Below are 21,577 nucleotides of genomic sequence, written 5' to 3' on the forward strand. Positions count from 1 at the left end.
GGTTCTGTCCTGAGCATCGACCTCTTTGCTATTGCTATTAACCCTATTATGGCCTGTCTTGAACTGGGAATCTAATTATGTTGATGATTCTGCCATCTATTGCAGTTCACCTCAGACTTGTCTTCTTGAGTAGCATCTTCAGCATTGTCCTGATCACCTTTACTCATGGAGCATTGACAGTGGCTTTCACTTTTACACCAACAAAACCGTTTGTATGAATTTCTGGCGGCACAATTGATTTCTTCCACTGTCTTTACATCTTGTCCTGTTACTGTTCCACTCTTGAAACTACTCAATTCTTGGCGCCCATGCTCATTATGAAAATGTCATGGTCCTCCCACATGTCTTACCTGGCTACCCACTGTACACTGTCCTTAAATGTCTTACCTGTCCTCAGTGGTACATCCTGGGGAGCGGACTGGACCACCCTCCTCTGTTTTTACTGGTCTCTTATCTCTCTAAAACTAGACTACGGGTGTTTCATTTATGCATCTGTATGTCCATCCAACTTTTGCCATCTCAATACAATCCACCATTGTGGCATCTGTTTGGTCACTGGTGCCTTTTACACTAGTCCAGTTGAGAGTCTGCAAGCAGGAACTGCCGAATCACTGTATTTTCTCCTCAGCAGATAAGCATACCATTTGTCTGCCATCCCTGACCAACCATCCTATTTTTCGATAACTCCTTTGATCACCAGTATAGGGCATGTCCCTCTTCTCTGTTACCTCCTGGACTTCGTGTTCGGCTATTGCTTTAGCATCTTAACGTCACGCTACCTGCCACTTCCCCAATGGCTTCGTGCAGTGGCCCATGTTCACCTTTGTCTTCATTCACTTCCTAAGGACACTACTCAAGCCTTGCTCTATCACTGTAACTTTCTCAACTTTTCAGATGAACTTTGCGATAGCACCTTTGTGTACACTGATGGCTCTCGGACTGACCATGGTGTCAGGGGTGCCTTTGTCATTGGCACCGATTCAGTATTGGCTTTCAGAACACTGCTTAGTATTTACATTGGAGCTCTTTGCCCTCTATCAGGCCATGCAGTACATGTGATGACAGAGGCTTTTCAATTGTGTCTTCTGCTCCGACTCTTTCAGTGCCCTTAAGAGCCTCTGTGTGTTGTACATGATCCATCCCGTACTGCAATGGGTCCAGGAAAGCTCTTCATTGTTGGTGAAGCCCCTATGGTGTTCTTGTGGGTCCCTGGTCATGTCAGTCTGATGGGCAATGAGTCCGCTGACGCTGCTGCCTTGGTTACAGTCCTCATACATCGGCCCGCTGTTTCTTCTATTCCCTCTGACGATCTCTGTGTTGCTGTCCGTCAGCAGATAGTGTCACTTTGGCATCACCAGTGGTCATCCCTTCATGGGAACAAGCTTCAGGGGTTAAACCTCTCCCAGTGGTATGGTTGATCTCTTCTTGGCCTGAGATCATTTTAGCTAGGTTGTATATTAGCCACTGTCTTCTTGGCCATTGCCATTTATTAAGTGGTGATCCCCCAGCACTTTGTGCTCATTACCCCCAACCTTTGACATTTCACCATTTCCTGACAGATTACCCCTTTTTAACCATCTACGTTCTCACTTATGTTTGCCCATTTGAGTTGTCAGCCGTTTTAGTGAACGACATGCGGGCTGTCAACCACGTTTTACTTTTCATCCATTATAGCAATGTGGTGAAGGACATTTAATCTTTAGTTCAGAACATCCATTTAGGGACCTTTTCAAAGTCCCTGTTTTTAGCTATCTTTCATTCTGTCAGTCGGAATTAACGTGTAGTCGTTTTTAACTCCTTTTTCGTCGTCATGTTCTACGGTCCCCCTAAAACAAAAAAAAGTAAACATGGCATCTAGTGTATTCCATTTCTAGCTATTATAAGATTATCTTTTAACATTGAACAGAATGTTGGCCTCAGAATACAGATCATTTTTTGTATTCTGAGCAATGTGGTATGTTATTTATGGAGCAATATAATAGACCTGCCAGTAAGCGTGCAAGAAACGTCATTGGTGTGCCAACTGAAGCAACAAGCAAATCAACTGTCCCCAATCACTACTTACAGTCCAAATGTGGAATGAAAAATGTTGGAACGGGTGTCATAGTGCTGGTTCCAAGTTTTTATGATAGTGTAGTTAAGGAGTCTGCCGACATAAGTGTATATGGAAATCAAATAACCGAAGACAGATGTTTCAGTTCACGGAAAACTTTGGAACTAGCATCCAACTAAATATCTCAGTGGCCATGTCACTTGTCATGGTAAAAAAGTAAATAAATAAATAAATTTACATTCATTGCTGTAGTGGATACTAGTTTTCAAATTTGGATATTAACAGTGGTGCAACACAATAGATCTCTGTCTATGGAGAGTCCAGACAGCAAGCATATCAAGACTGTCACTCACAGTATATGATAAGGTTGCATTGTTCTAAAGAGTGGCTTTGTGTTCATGTGGATGGTGGCTCTAATCTCTACCTGCCCACGCTTGTGATTTCAGTTGTTTCTGTAAATTACTTTAGGCAAATGCGAGGATGGTTCCTACTGTAAGGCCACAGCCAGCTACTTGTTCACTCCTTTTTGAACTAGACCTGTGTGTGTGTGTGTGTTTTACACAACTACATGTTCAATAACCTTGAACATTGGTATGGTCTATGGATTGATAAAACAGCGGCTGTTGATGCTACATCATCATCTAAATATTGTATACTGAAATGTCAACCTGGGTGAATATCTCAAAATGTACAATCTAAGTATTGATCTGGCAGGTAATTAAATAAAGGAACTAAAAAATGTGCATAATGATGTTTTATGTTTAAATCCTCAAACCTCTTTCGGGCAATTCTTTAAGAAATTAGGCACAGTGAAAATAGTCTCACAACACATTGGCTCCTTTGTGGTGTCTTTTATACCCTTTTCAGTTTCAAAATGCTGCTGTTACACATTTTTAAAAGTAAGTGGATTAGTGGTTGATATCACCTTTTGTTCCAGAGAGGAGTTTTTGATGACACTTGTTTTAATAGCCTGTGTGTAGCCCCATCAGTATTTTCACACAATAATGAAATTTTGTGCACAAGGTCCCAAAGAATCTTTCCAGCTATCTGTATTCTAGGAAGCTTTTCTACAAAATAAGCTGGCTTTATAACACACAGTCCTCTTAATAGTCCTCTTTAATTGTTCATATTATTTAATATTGAGCAAATCATGCAGACACTAGCAGGAAAGTGTAATTAGGAGTCTTGCACAACGGCATATAAAATATACAAATGTTTGTATGAAATTAGATTATTTATGTTTGTTGTAAATATTATTAGTTGTCCTATCTGCGACTCAGTATCTCCGCTGTATGGTGAGGAGCAACTTTCCTTCTCATAATACTGTAGTATTAGTTACTGGTATGTATCTTTTAATGACAGAGGAAGGCTTTCAAAATCATGGTTAGAAGTTATGCCAGTGCAGGCACAAGAGCTTGTGAGCACAATGATTTGCACACTTCATTGAACTCTGTGCTCTATAGCAGATAATCCATGTTAACTCAATGACATTGCCAATTATTACTGCATTGGGCATGGGACCATAGAGATTAGATCATGGATCAATGGTAATGTGCCACATGCTTAGATGATTCACATATCTTGTTACACCAGATCGGCGGTTGTCCTGATACACAATCATCCAGGTTAACAGCTGCTCAAAATGTGGACTGAGCCACGGATACAGGGCACTAGGAGCAGTATTATGCTGTGGGAACATTCACCTGAGCGTCCATGGGACATGTGGTAGTAATCAAAGACAACATGACAATTGTAGAGTGCATAAACATTGCTGTGGTCCACCTTGATGTTTTTCTGCAGTATAACCGAGCGAGGTGGCACAGTGGCTAGCACACTGGACTCGCATTCGGGAGGACGATGGTTCAATCCTGTGTCCGGCCATCCTGATTCAGGTTTTCCGTGATTTCCCTAAATCGCTCCAGGCAAATGCCGGGATGGTTCCTGTGAAAGGGCTCGGCCGACTTCCTTCCCCGTCCTTCCCTAATCCAATGAGACCGATGACCTCGCTGTCTGGTCTCCTCCCCCAAAGAACCTAACCCTTTTTCTGCAGTGTGAGGATTTTATTACATTTTTTTTGTATTCTCTTCCTGCCTCTATCCTCATTTCAGTTGATTGTAGCCTGTCTCTCTCTCCTTTTTACTTCTCAGGAGCTCTCTACCTATTCCATATGTGACTTCGTTCTTCTAGAAAAAAATCGTTCCTCCATTTTCCTCATTTCATGTCATCATTTCTGTGGCCCCTTCTTTTTGAATCATCTAAAATTATTATTATTGCTACTGTTATTGTTATTACTAATAACAACAATAATAATCGATGAGGAAAAGAATAATTCATTTTTATGGAAACATCCTCAGAATGGACCCAAATAGATTAACAAAAAAACACCACCAAATCGATTTAAGGAAATGGAGAAGGCCTGAAGAGAACTGGAAATCACAGAAAATATAGTCATAAATATCAATGGGGGAAAAAACACACAAAGGCAAGAAAGAAGGGCTCCAAGTCAAAATCAAAACCAAACGAATAGTCCAAATCTCTGAAGATGAAAGGAAAGTAAGACCAGAAAGAATGAAACAATACTGATTTAACATACCCCAGAGTCAGGTGAAATGTAATTATATATATTTATATAAGCAAAGTTTCTACGGCTGCCGCCGCCTCTCGCATCCCAGTCTCCATCGTTCAGTCATTCCAGTCTCCTTCATTAAGACCTCTCGCCGCCATTGCTTCATTGACGTCATCTTTCCAGCATCTCGCAGGTCTACCACGCTTTCTTCTTTGATGTGGAGCCCATTGCCATACCCGTTTTGACCATCTTGTGTCTGGCATATGCTGTAAGTGACCATACCAGAGTAGGCGCTTCCTTTCTATGTAGTCAAGGATTGTGCTTTTGACATTCATAACCTCTCTGATCCTATCATTTCTGATATGGTCAGGTCTCAAGTATCCACAACTCTGTCTCCAGAAATCCATCTCACAGCTAGCAGGTGATCTTTCTGCCTCTGAGTTACTTCCCACAACTCTGTACCATATGTTGTGATACTTTCGATAATTGTGTGGTAGATGGTATGTTTTGTTCTGCGTTGTGTTTTTGTTCCAGAGAATACCATTTAGTTGTTTTATGGCTCGCTTGCCCTGGCATATTTTATTGTTTACATCATCCATATTTCTACCATTGGACGACAGTGTCACTCCCAAGTACTTAAAATTATGACACCCTTTAACAGTATCAGAACCGAGCTGTAAGACTCCATTTTTCATATTCTTCTTTTAATTTGCGGAGCATGTAATTTGCGTCTTCCTCATCTCCAGCTACTAACACTTGGTCGTCAGCAAAAAATAGAGTGAACAAGATATCGTCGTCTATAGGGACACCCATTCCTCCGCATTTCCTTTTCCATGTTTAGTGCCTCCTCTAGGTAGATCTTAAAGAGCGTAAGGGCAAGTGTGCATCCCTGGCATAGTCCCTTTGTCACCTCAAACTCTTGAGATAGTTAATTTCTCACTTTAACCATTGCCGTACAACCTTGGTAGAGGAGTCTGACAGCTTTCACATAGCTCAGTGACACGCCATTATCAATTAGACTTGTCCATAGCTTGTTCTGTGGAACTGTGTCATAAGTTTTCTGGAGGTCTTCAAAGACAAGGTGGGTTGTAAGGCCCCTTGCTGTCCTTTTCTCCACTAGGTTTTTGAGGGTAAAAACTCCATCAGTACAGAAATGACCAGATCTGAATCCATTTTGTTCTTCAGATTTAGTTATTTCTTTTTCTATCCTCTTTTTTAGGATACGGCCATAGACTCTCACCATGGGTGGCATTACACTAATACCACAATAGTTTGCACAATTCCTCCTGTTGCCCTTCTTAAATGTTGATGGAATTGTTGCCTTTTTCCACTCCTTTGGGGCTTCGTCACCTCTAAGGCAAAATCACTGCCAATATCTCAGAGTTTTGACGGTGCTGCTTTAACCAGTTCTATATAAATTAATCCTGGATCTGGCGACTTTCCGTTTTTCATGGCATTAATTGCATTTTGGACTTCCTTTAGGGTTTATCGGTGGTATATTATCATTACTGATTTCTATGCCTGGTGGGTTCTCAGTGAATGCAGCTCTGTTCTCAGTTAATAGTCCTTGGTAATGTTGTACCCATTCCTGCATGCTAATGAGGTTTATATTTGCTTTATCTTTATTCTGTGTTTTTAATACCTTCCAAGCTTTATTTGCTCATTTATTCCCCATGCTTTTTTCTGTCTCTTCACCGGTTTTCTGCAGCCTTCGTTTTTTGCCTTAATTATTGTTTTCTGTGCATCTTTTCTCCACTCTCTCTATTCCAGCCAATCATTGTCTGATCTTGAGTTCAACCATTTATTATAAACTTTCCTCTTACTTTCTACCTTCTCTTGTACTGAGTGGTTCCACCACTCATCACATATTCTATTACTCTTTTGGATTTCTTTTTTTCCCAGTGCTTCATAAGCTGCGTTATGGATGGCTTCTTTAACCATCTCGTACATCTTATCTGCAGAGGTTTCTTCAATGGCAGCAAGTTTTTCTGCTAGCCTTTGCTGGTACAAGAAGCATGTAGAACTATGGTCAAGGCTTTGTAAATTATATTGAATATTGTTGGCTTTCTCTGGTTCGGCTTCCACTTGAATTTCTGTATCTTTGATAAACTCGAATAATATCTTAGACATTAGCACAAAATAGTCTGATCAGCACTCTGCACCCCTCATAGCCCTCACGTCTTGTATTACTAGCTTTGTTGTTTGCTTTATTACGGCATAGTCTATAGTGGACTTGAGGTTAACGCTTGGTTTCGTCCGTGTGTATTTGTGGATGTCCTTATGCTTGAACCATCCATTCATAATTCTTAAGTCATTTTGCATGCAGATTTCTATCAGTCTTCCACCATTATCATTTATGGTTTCTTCACCATATTGCCCCACTATGTTGTCATTAGCTTTCCATCCTTTTCTGCCATTTAGGTCTCCTAGTAAAATGACTTCTTTGCGATTCCCTATATTTTAAAGAGATCTTGTCAGTTGAGTGTAGAATAAGTCTTTCTTCTCTACATCAGTGTCGTTGTTTACTGAATAGACCACAGTAATCACCACAGGATGGCCCTTTATTTTCATCTGTACTTGCAGAATTCTATCACTGACATATTCCCAGGTGGTTAGGTTTTTCTTGAGTTGTTTCTTTATGGCAATGGCAACTGCACTTTGGGCTCGTTTTTCCTTTGGTACACCACTATAAATGTATGTGTAATCATTTGTCTTTTCTGTACCATGCCCTTTCACTTTGGTTTCTGTTAGGCCCACTATGTCGACATCAAGGCTCTTTATTTCTTTAAGGACTTCACGTTTCTTTGTAGAAATTCCCTGTATATTCCATGTTGCAATTCTCATTGTCCTTTTTCATGCCTGTTGTCGTCTTTCTTTTGATCCATTCTGTTCCGAGGCTAAATTGGGAGGTTTTGCATTTGATTTCTTTTGCTAGGATGGAGTGCAGGTCCAACACCTAAACCCCCAACTTGGAGGACCAGGTGATTTTTATTCATGGTTTTCTTCCACTAGATGATTGCTTTTCTGGGCTCAGGGACTCTGTCTATCCCTCCCTTGAGTTCCTCTGGGAATGAGGTGCCACTTACGCCAAGTTCGCCATACTGAAGTCCATCTTCTTCGCCTTCCTTGCCGATGTGGTCTTCACCCATAACCCTGGGCATGGGTAACACGTTATACCCTGTGATACTGGGTCCCCAGCAGAACTTTGCCACCAGCTCGAAAGCCGGACCCAATCCTGTGACATGGACACGCCTGCTGAGAATTACCCAAGTGCGCTTAGAGGAGGAGGCTCTAAGCACCCTGTGTGTGTATGATTCCACACACAAAGGCATAATAATAATAATAATAATAATAATAATAATAATAATAATAATAATAATAATAATAATAATAATAGATCACTTTTCAGACAAAGGTAGAGTGAAGGTTCTAATTATTGTTATGAGTAACAGTGTTCATTATAAGCTGGCCTGTATTGTTACAGATGTAGAAAACTGTTACTCTTGGCTTATTGCCCTGTATGCACATGTGTCACAGGCCAGCTTTACCAGACAAACAATAGCTGTTTAGTGTAACAGCTGCAATTTTTTCCAAAGTAGCAGCTCCCCTGTGATTTTATGTTATATTTAGCCAGATTCAGTGCAAATAGAAGATTTACAGGCCTGTGGCAATTTAATAACTGATTTTTAATGCAATTTTCAATGATTTATTCCTCATTCATGATAGTTATCCTTTGTGTTGGAATCTATGGAACACAATGAATGAATGAATGAATGAATGAATGAATGAATGAATGAATGAATGAATGAATGGTTACTCAAGGTATTAGCTTAAAGAAATTCATACTTGAATATTATGTTCTTGTTGATCCTCATTTGCTATTAAAATTATATCAGTGATTTTATGGTTCTCTCAGTGCAGTGAAATTAATGAATTTATCTTCTATAATGTGTGTTTTGCCTCAGTTTACGTGAAGCATAGTGCTTGTTTTTCTGCCAGATGGTGGCTGGTTTTTTTTTTCGGATCCAGCAATGACTTATATTATTGATTTCAAATAGTAGTTTCCGCAAAAAAATTTAATTGTAATTTTGCATTCATGTAGGCTTACTACTTTGATCGTGATGATGTTGCGTTACCTGGTCTACACAAGTACTTTAAGCAAGCATCAGAGGAAGAAAGAGAGCATGCTACAAAGTTTATGAAATACATGAATAAGCGTGGAGGTCGAATTGTTCTCAGCTGTATTAATGCTCCAGATTACAACGAGTGGGGAACAGCAGAAGGTGCAATGCGTGAAGCATTGCAGCTGGAGAAAAAAGTAAACCAGGTCAGCTAACATCTGAACAACTCTGATTCTACAATTTTATGATAATGTTAAGTTACATAACTTATTTATCCATGAGTGTTGTTGCAATGAAAGATGGTAATGTGAGACAGTTATGCAATTCATTTGAGTCTGTTAATAAACTGTGAAAATTTTTGATGGGTAATGCTATGCAGAGTAGTACTGTGTGCAGTTACATTCTCCAGAAAGCAAAATTTTCATTACACAAGTGTGTCATGAGAATAATTCAGTGCTTGTTCATCTTGTAGACAACTCTCTAAAAGTGTCAGCCATTTTACTAACAACTTCTTTGTATGAAAGTTTCTTGCAATTCATTTAGCACACTTAAAAGTAAAATTATAATGTCCAAAATTGTAGCAGTGAATGGAACATTTCCATAAATTTGCTTTATCACATTTCCTTCAAAAAGGTGAATTATGCTGTGACATTTTGGTTCATCAATCTAATGATGAAAATGATTGACAGACAGCAAAGTTAATTTGAAAGGTGAACCGTAAATATTTTTTCTAGACAACTCATGTTCCACATGTGAATTTCTACTCACAAAAAGTAGTGTTTTTTAATAGAGCCTACACGTATTAGTAAAGGAGCAGCTCATTTTCAAGTAGATAAGTCTGATCTTTATCTCCCCTTGTCCTTGCGAAAGGTACGTCCAGTGTACCTGTAAGCAGAGTATTATTATTTCTTTCCTTTCTCAGACGTTATTTCTGGTTAAAAATGGAAAGTGACGCGGACCTTGATCAAGTGTGACTTCCTTTTAACTGTACGGTATATGTTACATTGCATTTAGTAACTTTCGGGTAATTGAACATGTATCAATAATTACAGATTTCTGTAGTTGTATATATACGTTTGGATGTAGCTCTATTGCGTTGATGTACTGGTGGATACTGTGTGGTATGACTCCTGTAGTTGATAGTATGATTGGTATAATGTCAACTTTATCCTGATGCCCCATGTCCTTGACTTCCTCAGCCAGTTGGATGTATTTTTCAATTTTTTCTCCTGTTATCTTCTGTATATTTGTTGTATTGGGTATGGATATTTCGATTAGTTGTGTTGATTTCTTCTTTTTATTGGTGAGTATGATGGCTGGCTTGTTATGTGGCGTTGTTTTATCTGTTATAATGGTTCTGTTCCAGTATAATTTGTATTCATCATTCTCCAGTACATTTTGTGGTGCATACTTGTATGTGGGAACGTGTTGTTTTATTAGTTTTATGTTGTATGGCAAGTTGTTGATGTATTACTTTTGCTACATTGTCATGTCTTCTGGTGTATTCTGTATTTGCTAGTATTGTACATCCACTTGTGATGTGATCTACTGTTTCTATTTGTTTGCAAAGTCTGCATTTATCTGTTGTGGTATTGGGATCTTTAATAATATGCTTGCTGTAATACCTGGTGTTTATTGTTTGATACTGTATTGCAATCATGAATCCTTCCATCTCATTGTATATATTGCCTTTTGTTTAGCCATATGTTGGATGTGTCTTGATCGATACGTGGCTGTGTTAGATGATACGGGTGCTTGCCATGTAGTGTTTTCTTTTTCCAATTTACTTTCTTCGTATCTGTTGATGTTATGTGATCTAAAGGGTTGTAGAAGTGGTTATGAAATTGCAATGGTGTAGCCGATGTATTTATATGAGTTATTGCTTTGTGTATTTTGCTAGTTTCTTTTCATTCTATAAAGAATTTTCTTAAATTGTGTACCTGTCCGTAATGTAGGTTTTTTATGTCGATAAATCCCCTTCCTCCTTCCTTTCTGCTTAATGTGGATCTTTCTGTTGCTGAATGTATGTGATGTATTCTATATTTGTGGCATTGTGATTGTGTAACTTTATTGAGTGCTTCCAGGTCTGTGTTACTCCATTTCACTACTCCAAATGAGTAGGTCAATATTGGTATAGCATAAGTATTTATACCTTTTGTCTTGTTTCTTGCTGTCAATTCTGTTTTCAGCATTTTTGTTAGTCTTTTTGATTTTTACACAGATCTGATCAGCTAGTCGCTGTTCTGTTAAAAATTTTAATTCTGGGTATCTGTTAATAAATGTTGTGTATACTTGTGATCTGTATCCAGTTGTGTTGGTTCCTAAGTTTGTTGCTTGGTAATAACAGAACATGAGGTGTTGGTTAACTTCATCTGACCATCTCATCCTCTGTCTTTGTTGTCCTTCTACAGTGGTTGCAGGAAGCATATCCTGCAAACCACTTGGGTAGTGATGTGGAGATGTACCCCTAACTGCTAATTGTGGCACCTGTCACGCATTGTGTGGAAAATGTCAACCTCCATTGGTGATGACGGCCTTTCAGTCCATCTTCTGTTATGTCACAGTGTGCAAGGGGGTGGTGTGGGTTGGGGGATGTGGGGGGGGGGGGGGGGGGGGCAGGCATTGTAGCTGTGGCAGTGAAAGCACCCAGTGTAGGAGGGAAGCTCCCTTCATCGCTGGTGAGGCAGGCTAGTCCATGATGTTTGACAGGGTGGCTGTTTGTTGTGGGTGTGAAGGCAACATGTATTAGATGTGTCATCCTACACGAACTACACTGGGCTGGCTGTGTTATTTCAAATGATCGTATGATGGCTGGGACTTCCCAGCTAAGGTTTGATAACTAGAGGGTGTCAATCCAGATTTTGTCAGGTATGTTTTGAATCACTCTGTCTCATATGAGGTTGTGTGCATAAGATTTACCATAACCTTCTGCACTGAGAGAGAATTTACAATGTAAACTGTCTTGGATTTGTGTTGTCCATTGTAAGTATGTCTGTCTGATTTGTTCAGCACACTGAAATGCACACTGTCATTTTGATACCAAATGCACCCAGTGGTCATTGTAGTGGACTAGTCTATTCATGAACTCATCCAGAGTGAAGACAGGAGGCTCCTGCTAAGGGGAGGGATGGAATCTTGTCTATCCTCTGAAACGCTTCCAGTCCACAACATGTGAGGACGCAGTTGCACCCACAAGCAGCATCAATAATGTCTTGCAATGAGATGATGGCACAGGCATGCTGCAGATGAACTCCGCTGCCGGTGGTTGCTGTTCAAGGTAGAGAATAGTCTGTTTGGCTGTGGCAGGTAGGGTGGGGCCACTTTGGAGTGAGGATACTTATGGAGTTGATGTTGCTGTAGCCACATTACAGTTCCTATTCATATTGTTTTTCCTGGAGTTATGGTTGTTTTTGCTGTTTGATCTTAAGAAATGCTTCCTATATCTTTGGTACACTGTGTTGTCCTTAAAACTGGCTATATCTAAATACTGCTCTGTCACTGATATCATAGCAGTGTTGCACAGATGGGGTTAATACCTTGTCATCATTTATTGTAACCTACAGCAAATAAACTTTTGTGCTACAGTATATTGATAATTTTTAACTTTTGTGTGGTTAAAGTATGTACTGGCCATCAACCATTAATACAACTGAAATTGTTGGTGCCTTGTATCTGAGAAAATTAAAGTCTACAAGAAAATACACTGAGGTTGAAGGAACATTTGTATTCCCAGAAGTCCAATTTGTAAAAAACACTTCATAATAATGTGATAAAGTTCAATTTCCCACACGATGCTGGCGATGGTACACCATATACCGTAAGATGATGTTTGAGTCTAGCAGCTGTAGTCAAGCACTGTTGATAGTCATCCCTTGGCAGTATGACAGTGTGGGACAACAGTGGAGATCTCTCCAACAAATAGCATGACTACACACCTAAAATGGTTATGACAGCTGGATGTAATACTGTGATGTAAGATTAACAAGTACATATTGACCTAATGGTTGCAAATAGCAAGTCTGACACTGTTGTCGGTCGCATGTGAAATGTTGAAACTGATATCATTTACTTCATCATTGGTGCCCTGGTATCAATACTGCATAACCTGAAGAGGACTTTTTGCATTGCTTAAATCAATGGGAACTACAGCAGTTACATTTCTCAAGGTATGTGGCTCTACTGTATGGTTTAATGATGATTGCCTCTTCTTGGGCAAAATATTCCAGAAGTAAAATAGTTCATTATTTGAATCTCCAGCCAGAGGACACTCAGGATATGATCATTAAAAACAAAATTTGCATTCCATTGGTAAAAGTGTCAGATGTTAGATCCATTAAACAGCTAATTATGTTAATGAAGTTGAAAATAGAAATGGGTAGGTTAAAGTTAAATACAGTTGCAATTGGAAGCTCACTGTCACTAATTTGTAATTACAGTCTTAAAGTTACTCACCCTGTTAAGTCTGCTTAATACACTTCACGCCCTTTCTGTTTCCAACTTGGAAGCTTGCAGACCTTAAAAGAATAAGAGGAAAAATGCATACTTCTTTCAGCAGAATAATATATTTTATTTTTGAGTTAGAGGTTTTATGTTCTTCGTCTAATTTTGTGATGTCCTGCACTTGATAAAAGATGATTTTTACTATGAAATGATGGATTTTATTGAATACTTAGCCAATGTGATAACTCTTGCTAAGCTCTGCCCAACTGTACCTTGGAAGGGCTTAGTGTTTGCCTGGTAGTTTGTACAATCTATTCTATTGTAAATGTTGTCAAGTGTCTCTTGATCATATTATATTGCATTTATTTAGCATCCAAAGAACTGAGCATTCCAATTATAATTGTGCGTCACTGTAATTCATTATGCTGTACTATCACCGACAGCATTGTATCATATCTCACTGGGAAATTAAAGTAGATATCTTATTAATTATATTTAATTTAATGTGATTTTTCATAAATTCATCATAGCTGTAGAAGCTGTTGACTGTAATGTTTGTATTACTTGCTTAAACTGTGAAGTCAAGATTTCCCTACATAGCTAACTTTTATGAATCTTGTAGGTCTCTTCTGGAGTTTAAAAGCTTATGTACCATTCTTTCATCATCCTGGAATAGAAGCTCGTACTTCGGTAAACTGTGTATGAGAAATAATATGCATATAACAACAGTGTTTGTATAGTGCAGTATTTTTTAAGCATTTGTAACATATAGCAACATTTACTTAGTTCTTTGTTTACATTTATTCAGAACCCTCCCGTCTTAAATGACTGTCTATACATGCTCCTAAGAATTTCAGTGAAAGCCCTCCTGAAGCCTGCTGTTCCCAAATTATATTACTATACTACAGGGTGTTTATAAATGAATATCGGGGTTTTAACACTTTATTATATTTATTATATTAAACATACAGTTACTCTTTCATTTGACATATCATTTATAACTGTAAGTTTAATGTAATAAATATTATAAAGCGTTAAAACCTCGATAATCATTTATAAACACCCTGTATAATCTTTGCTTCTTGAGTGACTGATGGTCATCCACGCTGATTATATTTTGTCATTCACTACAAAACAGTTATCACAGAACAATTTTCCTACATTGCTTCAGTTTAATGCTGAAGATCTGCTTCATCATGACACACTTTCGGTACTTGTCAAACAGATTGTTCAACCAATCATGGGTCATTCCCTGAGCACTATATCAGTCTAATATAGTGAATTGTAGATCGTGATTGATAACATCAAAGGCCTTTGAAAGATCTAGAAACAGTCCACAGGTTGGTTCCAATTGCCTGTGGCACTTAGAACCAAGTTCAGAAAGTTATATACTACAATTTCAGTAGATTTGCTTTTTTATTTTTATTCAGTAAATCTGAATGTTTCACATATTATTCTTTCAATCATTTTTGAAAATCTATGTAGTAATGACAGTGGTGTTTGTAATTTGTTCTACCCAATTTTTAACAGTGTGGTTTTTGAGGGCTCTAGGAAATATTCATGAAAAAATGTGATGACATTTTATTTTCTGAACAATGTTCATCTCCATATACTGCCTGGCAGATGGTTCGTCAAACCACCTTCATGCTACTTCACCATTGCTCAGCTTCAAACAGTGTGCAGGAAAAACCAGCACTTAAATCTTTCTGTGCAAACTCAGATTTCTCTTATTTTATGATGATGGTCATTTCTCACTGTGTAGGAGCATGCCAACAGAAATTTTGTCACTCTGCAGAGAAAGTGGGTGATTTAAATTTCAGGAGAAGATCCTGTCACAACAAAAAACATTTGTTTTAATGATTGCCACCCCAGTCCGCATTCACAGCCATGACACACTCTCCCCTAGTTCACAATAATACAAAATCACTGTCAATCCTGTCTTATGCTGATCAACACTGCAGAGCAATACTCCAAAAGATGACAGGCAAGTGTAGTGTAGGCATTCTCTTTTGTAGACCTGTTGCATATTCAGTTGATATGAGGTGTAGAAGAATGACACTGAAATTTCCGTATAGATCATGCTAGCCATTGGTGTAGGGCCCGTGAGACCGCATCTGCAGTGCCATCTGCATCCTGTAATGGATGATGATGAATGTCAACATATTGTAACCCAAGTTCCATACATCGGTATCTGTTTCACACTTGTAAACATGTCAAGTTTTGTGCCTATGAACTAGGATTTGTGGACAGCACTGGTTTTCTGTTATCATTTGAAAAAAACTGCTGCAGAATTGCTTCGAATGCTTTTTGAAGCTTTCTGTGAACATGCTCTTGGGAAAACATAGTGTTTTGAGTGGTTCAAAAAAATCCAAAGTGGTGATTTTGGCAAGAGAAATGTCGAGCACTTAAACCACCAAAAAAGTTCAAACACAACAAATTGCAGGCCTTGTTGGATGATGATGATAGTCAAACTCAACAGGAACTTGTGGAACAGTTGTATGTGATGCAGAAAGCTGTTTCTCATTGGTTGAAAGCTATGGGAAAGGTGCAGAAAGTCGAAAAATGGGTACTGCATGAACTGATTGAAAGACAGCAAGCAAATCAAAAGACCACTTGTGAAATGCTGCACGCCAGATACGAAAGAAAGTCATTTAGTCATCTAAGAGTGACAGGTGATGAAAAATGTATATTTTGAGAATCCTAAGCATTGTAAATCATGGGTGAATCCAAACAAACCATTGACATCTACTGCAAGACCAAATCGCTTTGGAAAGAAGACAATGCTCTGTGATTGGTGGGATCATAAGGGTGTCGTCTATTATGAGCTGCTAAAATCTGGTGAAAGCATTAACACTGATCACTACCAACAGCAAATGATTGATTTAAATCAAGCAGTATGTGAAAAACAACCAGGATATGAAAAAGGCAACACAGTCATATTCCTCCATGATAATGCCCCATCACACACAGCAAAAATGGTAAGGGAAATGATTGAGGCATTCAGTTGGGAAATACTAGGGCATGCAGCTTTTTCTCCAGATTTGGCTCAGTTCGATTATCATCTATTTGCATCAGTGGGACATGCTCTCGATGAACAACACTTCAGTTCATATGAAAATGTAAGAAAATGGCTTGCTGACTGGTTCGCTTGAAAAGAACTGCATTTTTGGAATGGCATTCATAGCCTGCTGGAGAGGTGAGAGAAATGTATAAATAGCAATGGAGATTATTTTGAATAAAATATTGTTTTTCAGTTTCAAACAACAGACGTGTAATTATTGCAACCAAATTCCAGTTTCATACGTCTACACCTGGAACGTGCGCGTGCTATTGAAAGTTTAGTTTAATACATTTCACATTATTAATTTTACTCTCTTTCTGCTTTTATGCCTGATCTAACATTTGCAATTATAAGAGGATAGATTGCTGCTCACCTTAAAGATGACACATTGAGTTGCAGACATGCACCGTGAAAATACTGTTGCACACAAGCTTTTGGCCAAAGCCTTCTTCAGTAAAGAAATGGACACACACACACACACACACACACACACACATACACACATACACACATACACACACACACACACACACACACACACACACACACACACACACCACATGCACAAATGTCTGAAGTCTTCAACTGCTCTGGCTAGACTGCAACTGTTGCATTGAATGAAAGCAGCAATCTGAAGTGGGGCAGGGAAGGGAGGAGGATAGCAGGGTACGGGTGAATGCTGTCAGGTGGAGGGAGGAGGGACTGCAAGGTGGCCGGGCAATGCTGCCAGGCACAGTGATGGGAGGCTGTGGATGAATGGGTGGAGCAGAAGATGAGATCGAAGCAGAAATGGGAAAAGACTGTTGGATGCGGTGACAGAGAGGGGTGTACAGTGAGAGTGATGGAACATGGAGGTGATAGGATTGGGGGGGGGGGGGGGGGGGGAGAGGGGATTGTAACTATTGGGTAGAGGGTGTGGTGATGGTAGTTTATCGTAGGTGGAGGCTAGGCTAATTTTGGGAGTGGAGAATGTGTCCTAAAGATAACTCCCATCTGTACAGTTTGAAAAACTGGTGTTTGAGGGAAGGATCTAGACGGCCTGGGTTTTGATGCAGCCATTGAAATCTAGCATGTCATATTTAGCTGCATGTTGTACCATGCTTTTTGCGACAGTTTGGTGGTGGCCATTCATCGTGATGGACAGCTGGTTGATAGTCATACCAATATAAAAAGCTTTGCAATGATTGAGTAGAGTTGATATATGACACGACTTTCACAGGTGGCACAGCCTCTGTGGGTTAGGATAAGTCTGTGACAGGACTGGAAGTGTAGGGTCAGTGGATTGTGCAGATCTTGCACCTGGGTCCTCCACAGGGATATGATCACTGTGCAAGGGGTTTGGATTGGGAGTGACATACTTTATGGTGGACTAGGGTGTTATGGAGGTTGAGTGGGTGAGGGACACCACTTTAGGAGGGGTGGGAAGGCTTTTGGTTAGAATGTCCCTCATATCAAAGCTTGATGATAGATAATCGAAGCCCTGATGAAGAGTGTAGTCCATGTGTTTCAGTCTGGGATGCTATTGTTGGGTAATCAAGGGGGTGCTCGTCTGTACCTGGTTCTTGGGGGGGGGGGGGGGGATACAGGATGGGAAATTGGTTTGCGGGCTAGGTCTGGTGGATACAGTCTTTCTGTGAAGGCCTTTGTGAGATCTTCTGGACAAGGGAGTCCTTGTCACTCCAGGTATACCATTCCCAGGTGGCTGGGCTGTATGGCAGGGATTTTTTGGTTTATAAGGGATGTGTCAAAATGTGAGTACTGTTGGTGTTTGGGGTGTTTAATGTAATGCCCAGGTACATGGCATGCTGGGTTGAGGACGATCAGGTGAAGCAGATGGGAGAGAAGGTGTTGACATTGTGTGAAGAAATAAGGATAGGGTGATCCATTCCCAGAAATCCAAAATAACCTTCAATTGCTGCTTAAAGCCTTATGCTCTTCCCAGAACCTCTTTTCTAGGACACCTCCCACACTTGCCTTTTATACGCTCCCCCCCCCCCCCCCCAAAAAAAAAAAATCCACACACACAAATTCAACAAGCCTGGATGCCACATATTATTTTGTTATTCTCTCTCCCACTGAAAGATTTTGGTCCTTATTGACGAACATGTCCAACTAACTGCACAAAATCTAGCATCCCATGTGAAAATATCAACCACTCTCCTCACCGACTCTCCACCATCCCCATCCCTTTACCCCATGGACCCTACTCATCACTGTTGAGGCCACTTCCCTCTACACCAACATCCCTCATGCCCATGGTTTTTGTGCTATTGACTACTACCTCTCCCAATGTCCTTCATACTCCAAACCCACTACCTAATTCCTCATACACCTTCCTAATTTTATCATAAGACACAGCCATCTCTCCTGCAGCACAGCCATGGGCACCTGCAAGGCATCATCCTATGTAAACCTGTTTATGGGTCAGCTAGAGTAAACCTTATTGTTGTTGCGGTCTTCAGTCCTGAGACTGGTTTGATGCAGCTCTCCATGTTACTCTATCCTGTGCAAGCCTCTTCATCTCCCAGTACCTACTGCAACCTACATCCTTCTGAACCTGCTTAGTGTATTCATCTCTTGGTCTCCCTCTACGATTTTTACCCTCCATGCTGCCCTCCAATACTAAATTGGTGATCTCTTGATGCCTCAGAACATGTCCTACCAACCGGTCCATTCTTCTAGTCAAGTTGTGCCACAAACTTCTCTTCTCCCCAATCCTATTCAATACTTCCTCTTTAGTTATGTGATCTACCCATCTAATCTTCAGCATTCTTCTGTAGCACCACATTTCGAAAGCTTCTATTCTCTTCTTGTCCAAACTATTTATCGTCCATGTTTCTTTTCCATACATGGCTACACTCCATACAAATACTTTCAGAAATGACTTCCTGACACTTAAATCTATACTCGATGTTAACAAATTTCTCTTCTTCAGAAACGCTTTCCTTGCCATTTCCAGTCTACATTTTATATCCTCTCTACTCTGACCATCATCAGTTATTTTGCTCCCCAAACAGCAAAACTCCTTTACTACTTTAAGTGTCTCATTTCCTAATCTAATTCCCTCAGCATCACCAGACTTAATTCGACTACATTCCATTATCCTCGTTTTGCTTTTATTGATGTTCATCTTATATCCTCCTTTCAAGACACTGTCCATTCCGTTCAACTACTCTTCGAAGTCCTTTGCTGTCTCTGACAGAATTACAATGTCATCAGTGAACCTCAAAGTTTTTATTTCTTCTCCATGGATTTTAATACCTACTCCAAGTTTTTCTTTTGTTTCCTTCACTGCTTGCTCAATATACAGATTGAATAACATCGGGGATAGGCTACAACCCTGTCTCACTCCCTTCCCAACCGCTGCTTCCCTTTCATGCCCCTCGACTCTTATAACTGCCATTTGGTTTCTGTACAGATTGTAAATAGCCTTTCGCCCCCTGTATTTTACCGCTGAAACCTTCAGAATTCAGAGTATTCCAGTCAACATTGTCAAAAGCTTTCTCTAAGCCTACAAATGCTAGAAACGTAGGTTTGCCCTTCCTTAATCTAGCTTCTAAGATGAGTCGTAGGGTCAGTATTGCCTCACGTGTTCCAACATTTCTACAGAATCCAAACTGATCTTCCCCCAGGTCGGCTTCTACTAGTTTTTCCATTCTTCTGTAAAGAATTCACGTTAGTATTTTACAGCTGTGACTTATTAAACTGATAGTTCGGTAATTTGTCAACACCTGCTTTCTTTGGGATTGGAATTATTGTATTCTTCTTGAAGTCTGAGGGTATTTCGCCTGTTTCATACATCTTGCTCACCAGATGGTAGAGTTTTTTCAGGACTGGCTCTCCCAAGGCCGTCAGTAGTTCTAATGGAATGTTGTCTACTCCTGGGGCCTTGTTTCGACTCAGGTCTTTCAGTGCTCTGTCTAACTCTTCACGCAGTATCATATCTCCCATTTCATATTCACCTACATCCTCTTCCATTTCCATAATATTGTCCTCAAGTACATCACCCTTGTATAGACCTTCTGTATGCTCCTTCCACCTTTCTGCTTTCCCTTCTTTGCTTAGAACTGGGTTTCCGTCTGAGCTCTTGATGTTCATGCAAGTGGTTCTCTTATCTCCAAAGGTCTCTTTAATTTTCCTGTAGGCAGTATCTATCTTACCCCTCGTGAGATAAGCCCCTACATCCTTACATTTGTCCTCTAACCATCCCTGCTTAGCCATTTTGCACTTCCTGTCGATCTCACTTTTGAAATGTTTGTATTCCTTTTTGCCTGCTTCATTTACTGCATTTTTATATTTTCTCCTTCCATCAATTAAATTCAATATATCTTCTGTTACCCAAGGATTTCAACTAGCCCTCGTCTTTTTACCTACTTGATCCTCTGCTGCCTTCACTACTTCATCCCTCAAAGCTACCCATTGCTCTTCTACTGTATTTCTTTCCCCCATTCCTGTCAATTGTTCTCTTATGCTCTCCCTGAAACTCTGTACAACCTCTTGTTCTTTCAGTTTATCCAGGTCCCATCTCCTTAAATTCCCACCTTTTTGCAGTTTCTTCAGTTTTAATCTACAGGTCATAACCAATAGATTGTTGTCAAAGTCCTCATTTGCCCCTGGAAATGTCTTACAATTTAAAACCTGGTTCCTAAATTTCTGTCTTACCATTAGATAATCTATCTGAAACCTGTCAGTATCTCCAGGCTTCTTCCATGTATACAGCTTTTTTTTATGATTCTTGAACCAAGTGTTAGCTATGATTAAGTTATGCTCTGTGCAAAATTCTACCAGGCGGCCCTCTCTTTCATTTCTTAGCCCCAATCCATATTCACCTACTACGTTTCCTTCTCTCCCTTTCCTTACTGTCGAATTCCAGTCACCCATGACTATTAAATTTTCGTCACCCTTCACTACCTGAATAATTTCTTTTATCTCATCATACATTTCTTAAATTTCTTTGTCATCTGCAGAGCTAGTTGGCATATAAACTTGTACTACTGTAGTAGGCATGGGCTTCGTGTCTATCTTGGCCACTATAATACGTTCACTATGCTGTTTGTAGTAGCTTACCCGCACTCCTATTTTTTTATTCATTATTAAACCTACTCCTGCATTACCCCTATTTGACTTTGTGTTTATAACACTGTAGACACCTGACCAGAAGCCTTGTTCCTCCTGCCACCGAACTTCACTAATTCCCACTATATCTAACTTTAACCTATCCATTTCCCTTTTTAAATTTTCTAACCTACCTGCCCGATTAAGGGATCTGACATTCCACGCTCCGATCCGTAGAATGCCAGTTTTCTTTCTCCTGATAACAACGTCCTCTTGAGTAG

The 21,577-nt window shown here is 39.8% G+C and overlaps 1 protein-coding gene across 2 annotated transcripts in view; it reads left to right on the forward strand.

Annotated features, from left to right (window-relative positions):
* LOC124789921 (soma ferritin) overlaps positions 1 to 21,577 on the forward strand; it is a 68,525-nt gene that overhangs the window by 17,165 nt on the left and 29,783 nt on the right. For both annotated transcript variants that reach the window (XR_007016188.1, XM_047257441.1), the window contains exon 2: positions 8,722 to 8,946. Coding sequence is in view for 1 of the 2 variants with exons in the window: in XM_047257441.1 (XP_047113397.1) it covers positions 8,722 to 8,946 (225 nt within the window). In the remaining variant the exon portion in view is untranslated. The remainder of the gene's footprint in view (positions 1 to 8,721; positions 8,947 to 21,577) is intronic.

Source organism: Schistocerca piceifrons, chromosome 3, assembly GCF_021461385.2.
Source record: "Schistocerca piceifrons isolate TAMUIC-IGC-003096 chromosome 3, iqSchPice1.1, whole genome shotgun sequence".
In the NCBI taxonomy this organism is placed as follows: Eukaryota; Metazoa; Arthropoda; class Insecta; order Orthoptera; family Acrididae; genus Schistocerca; species Schistocerca piceifrons.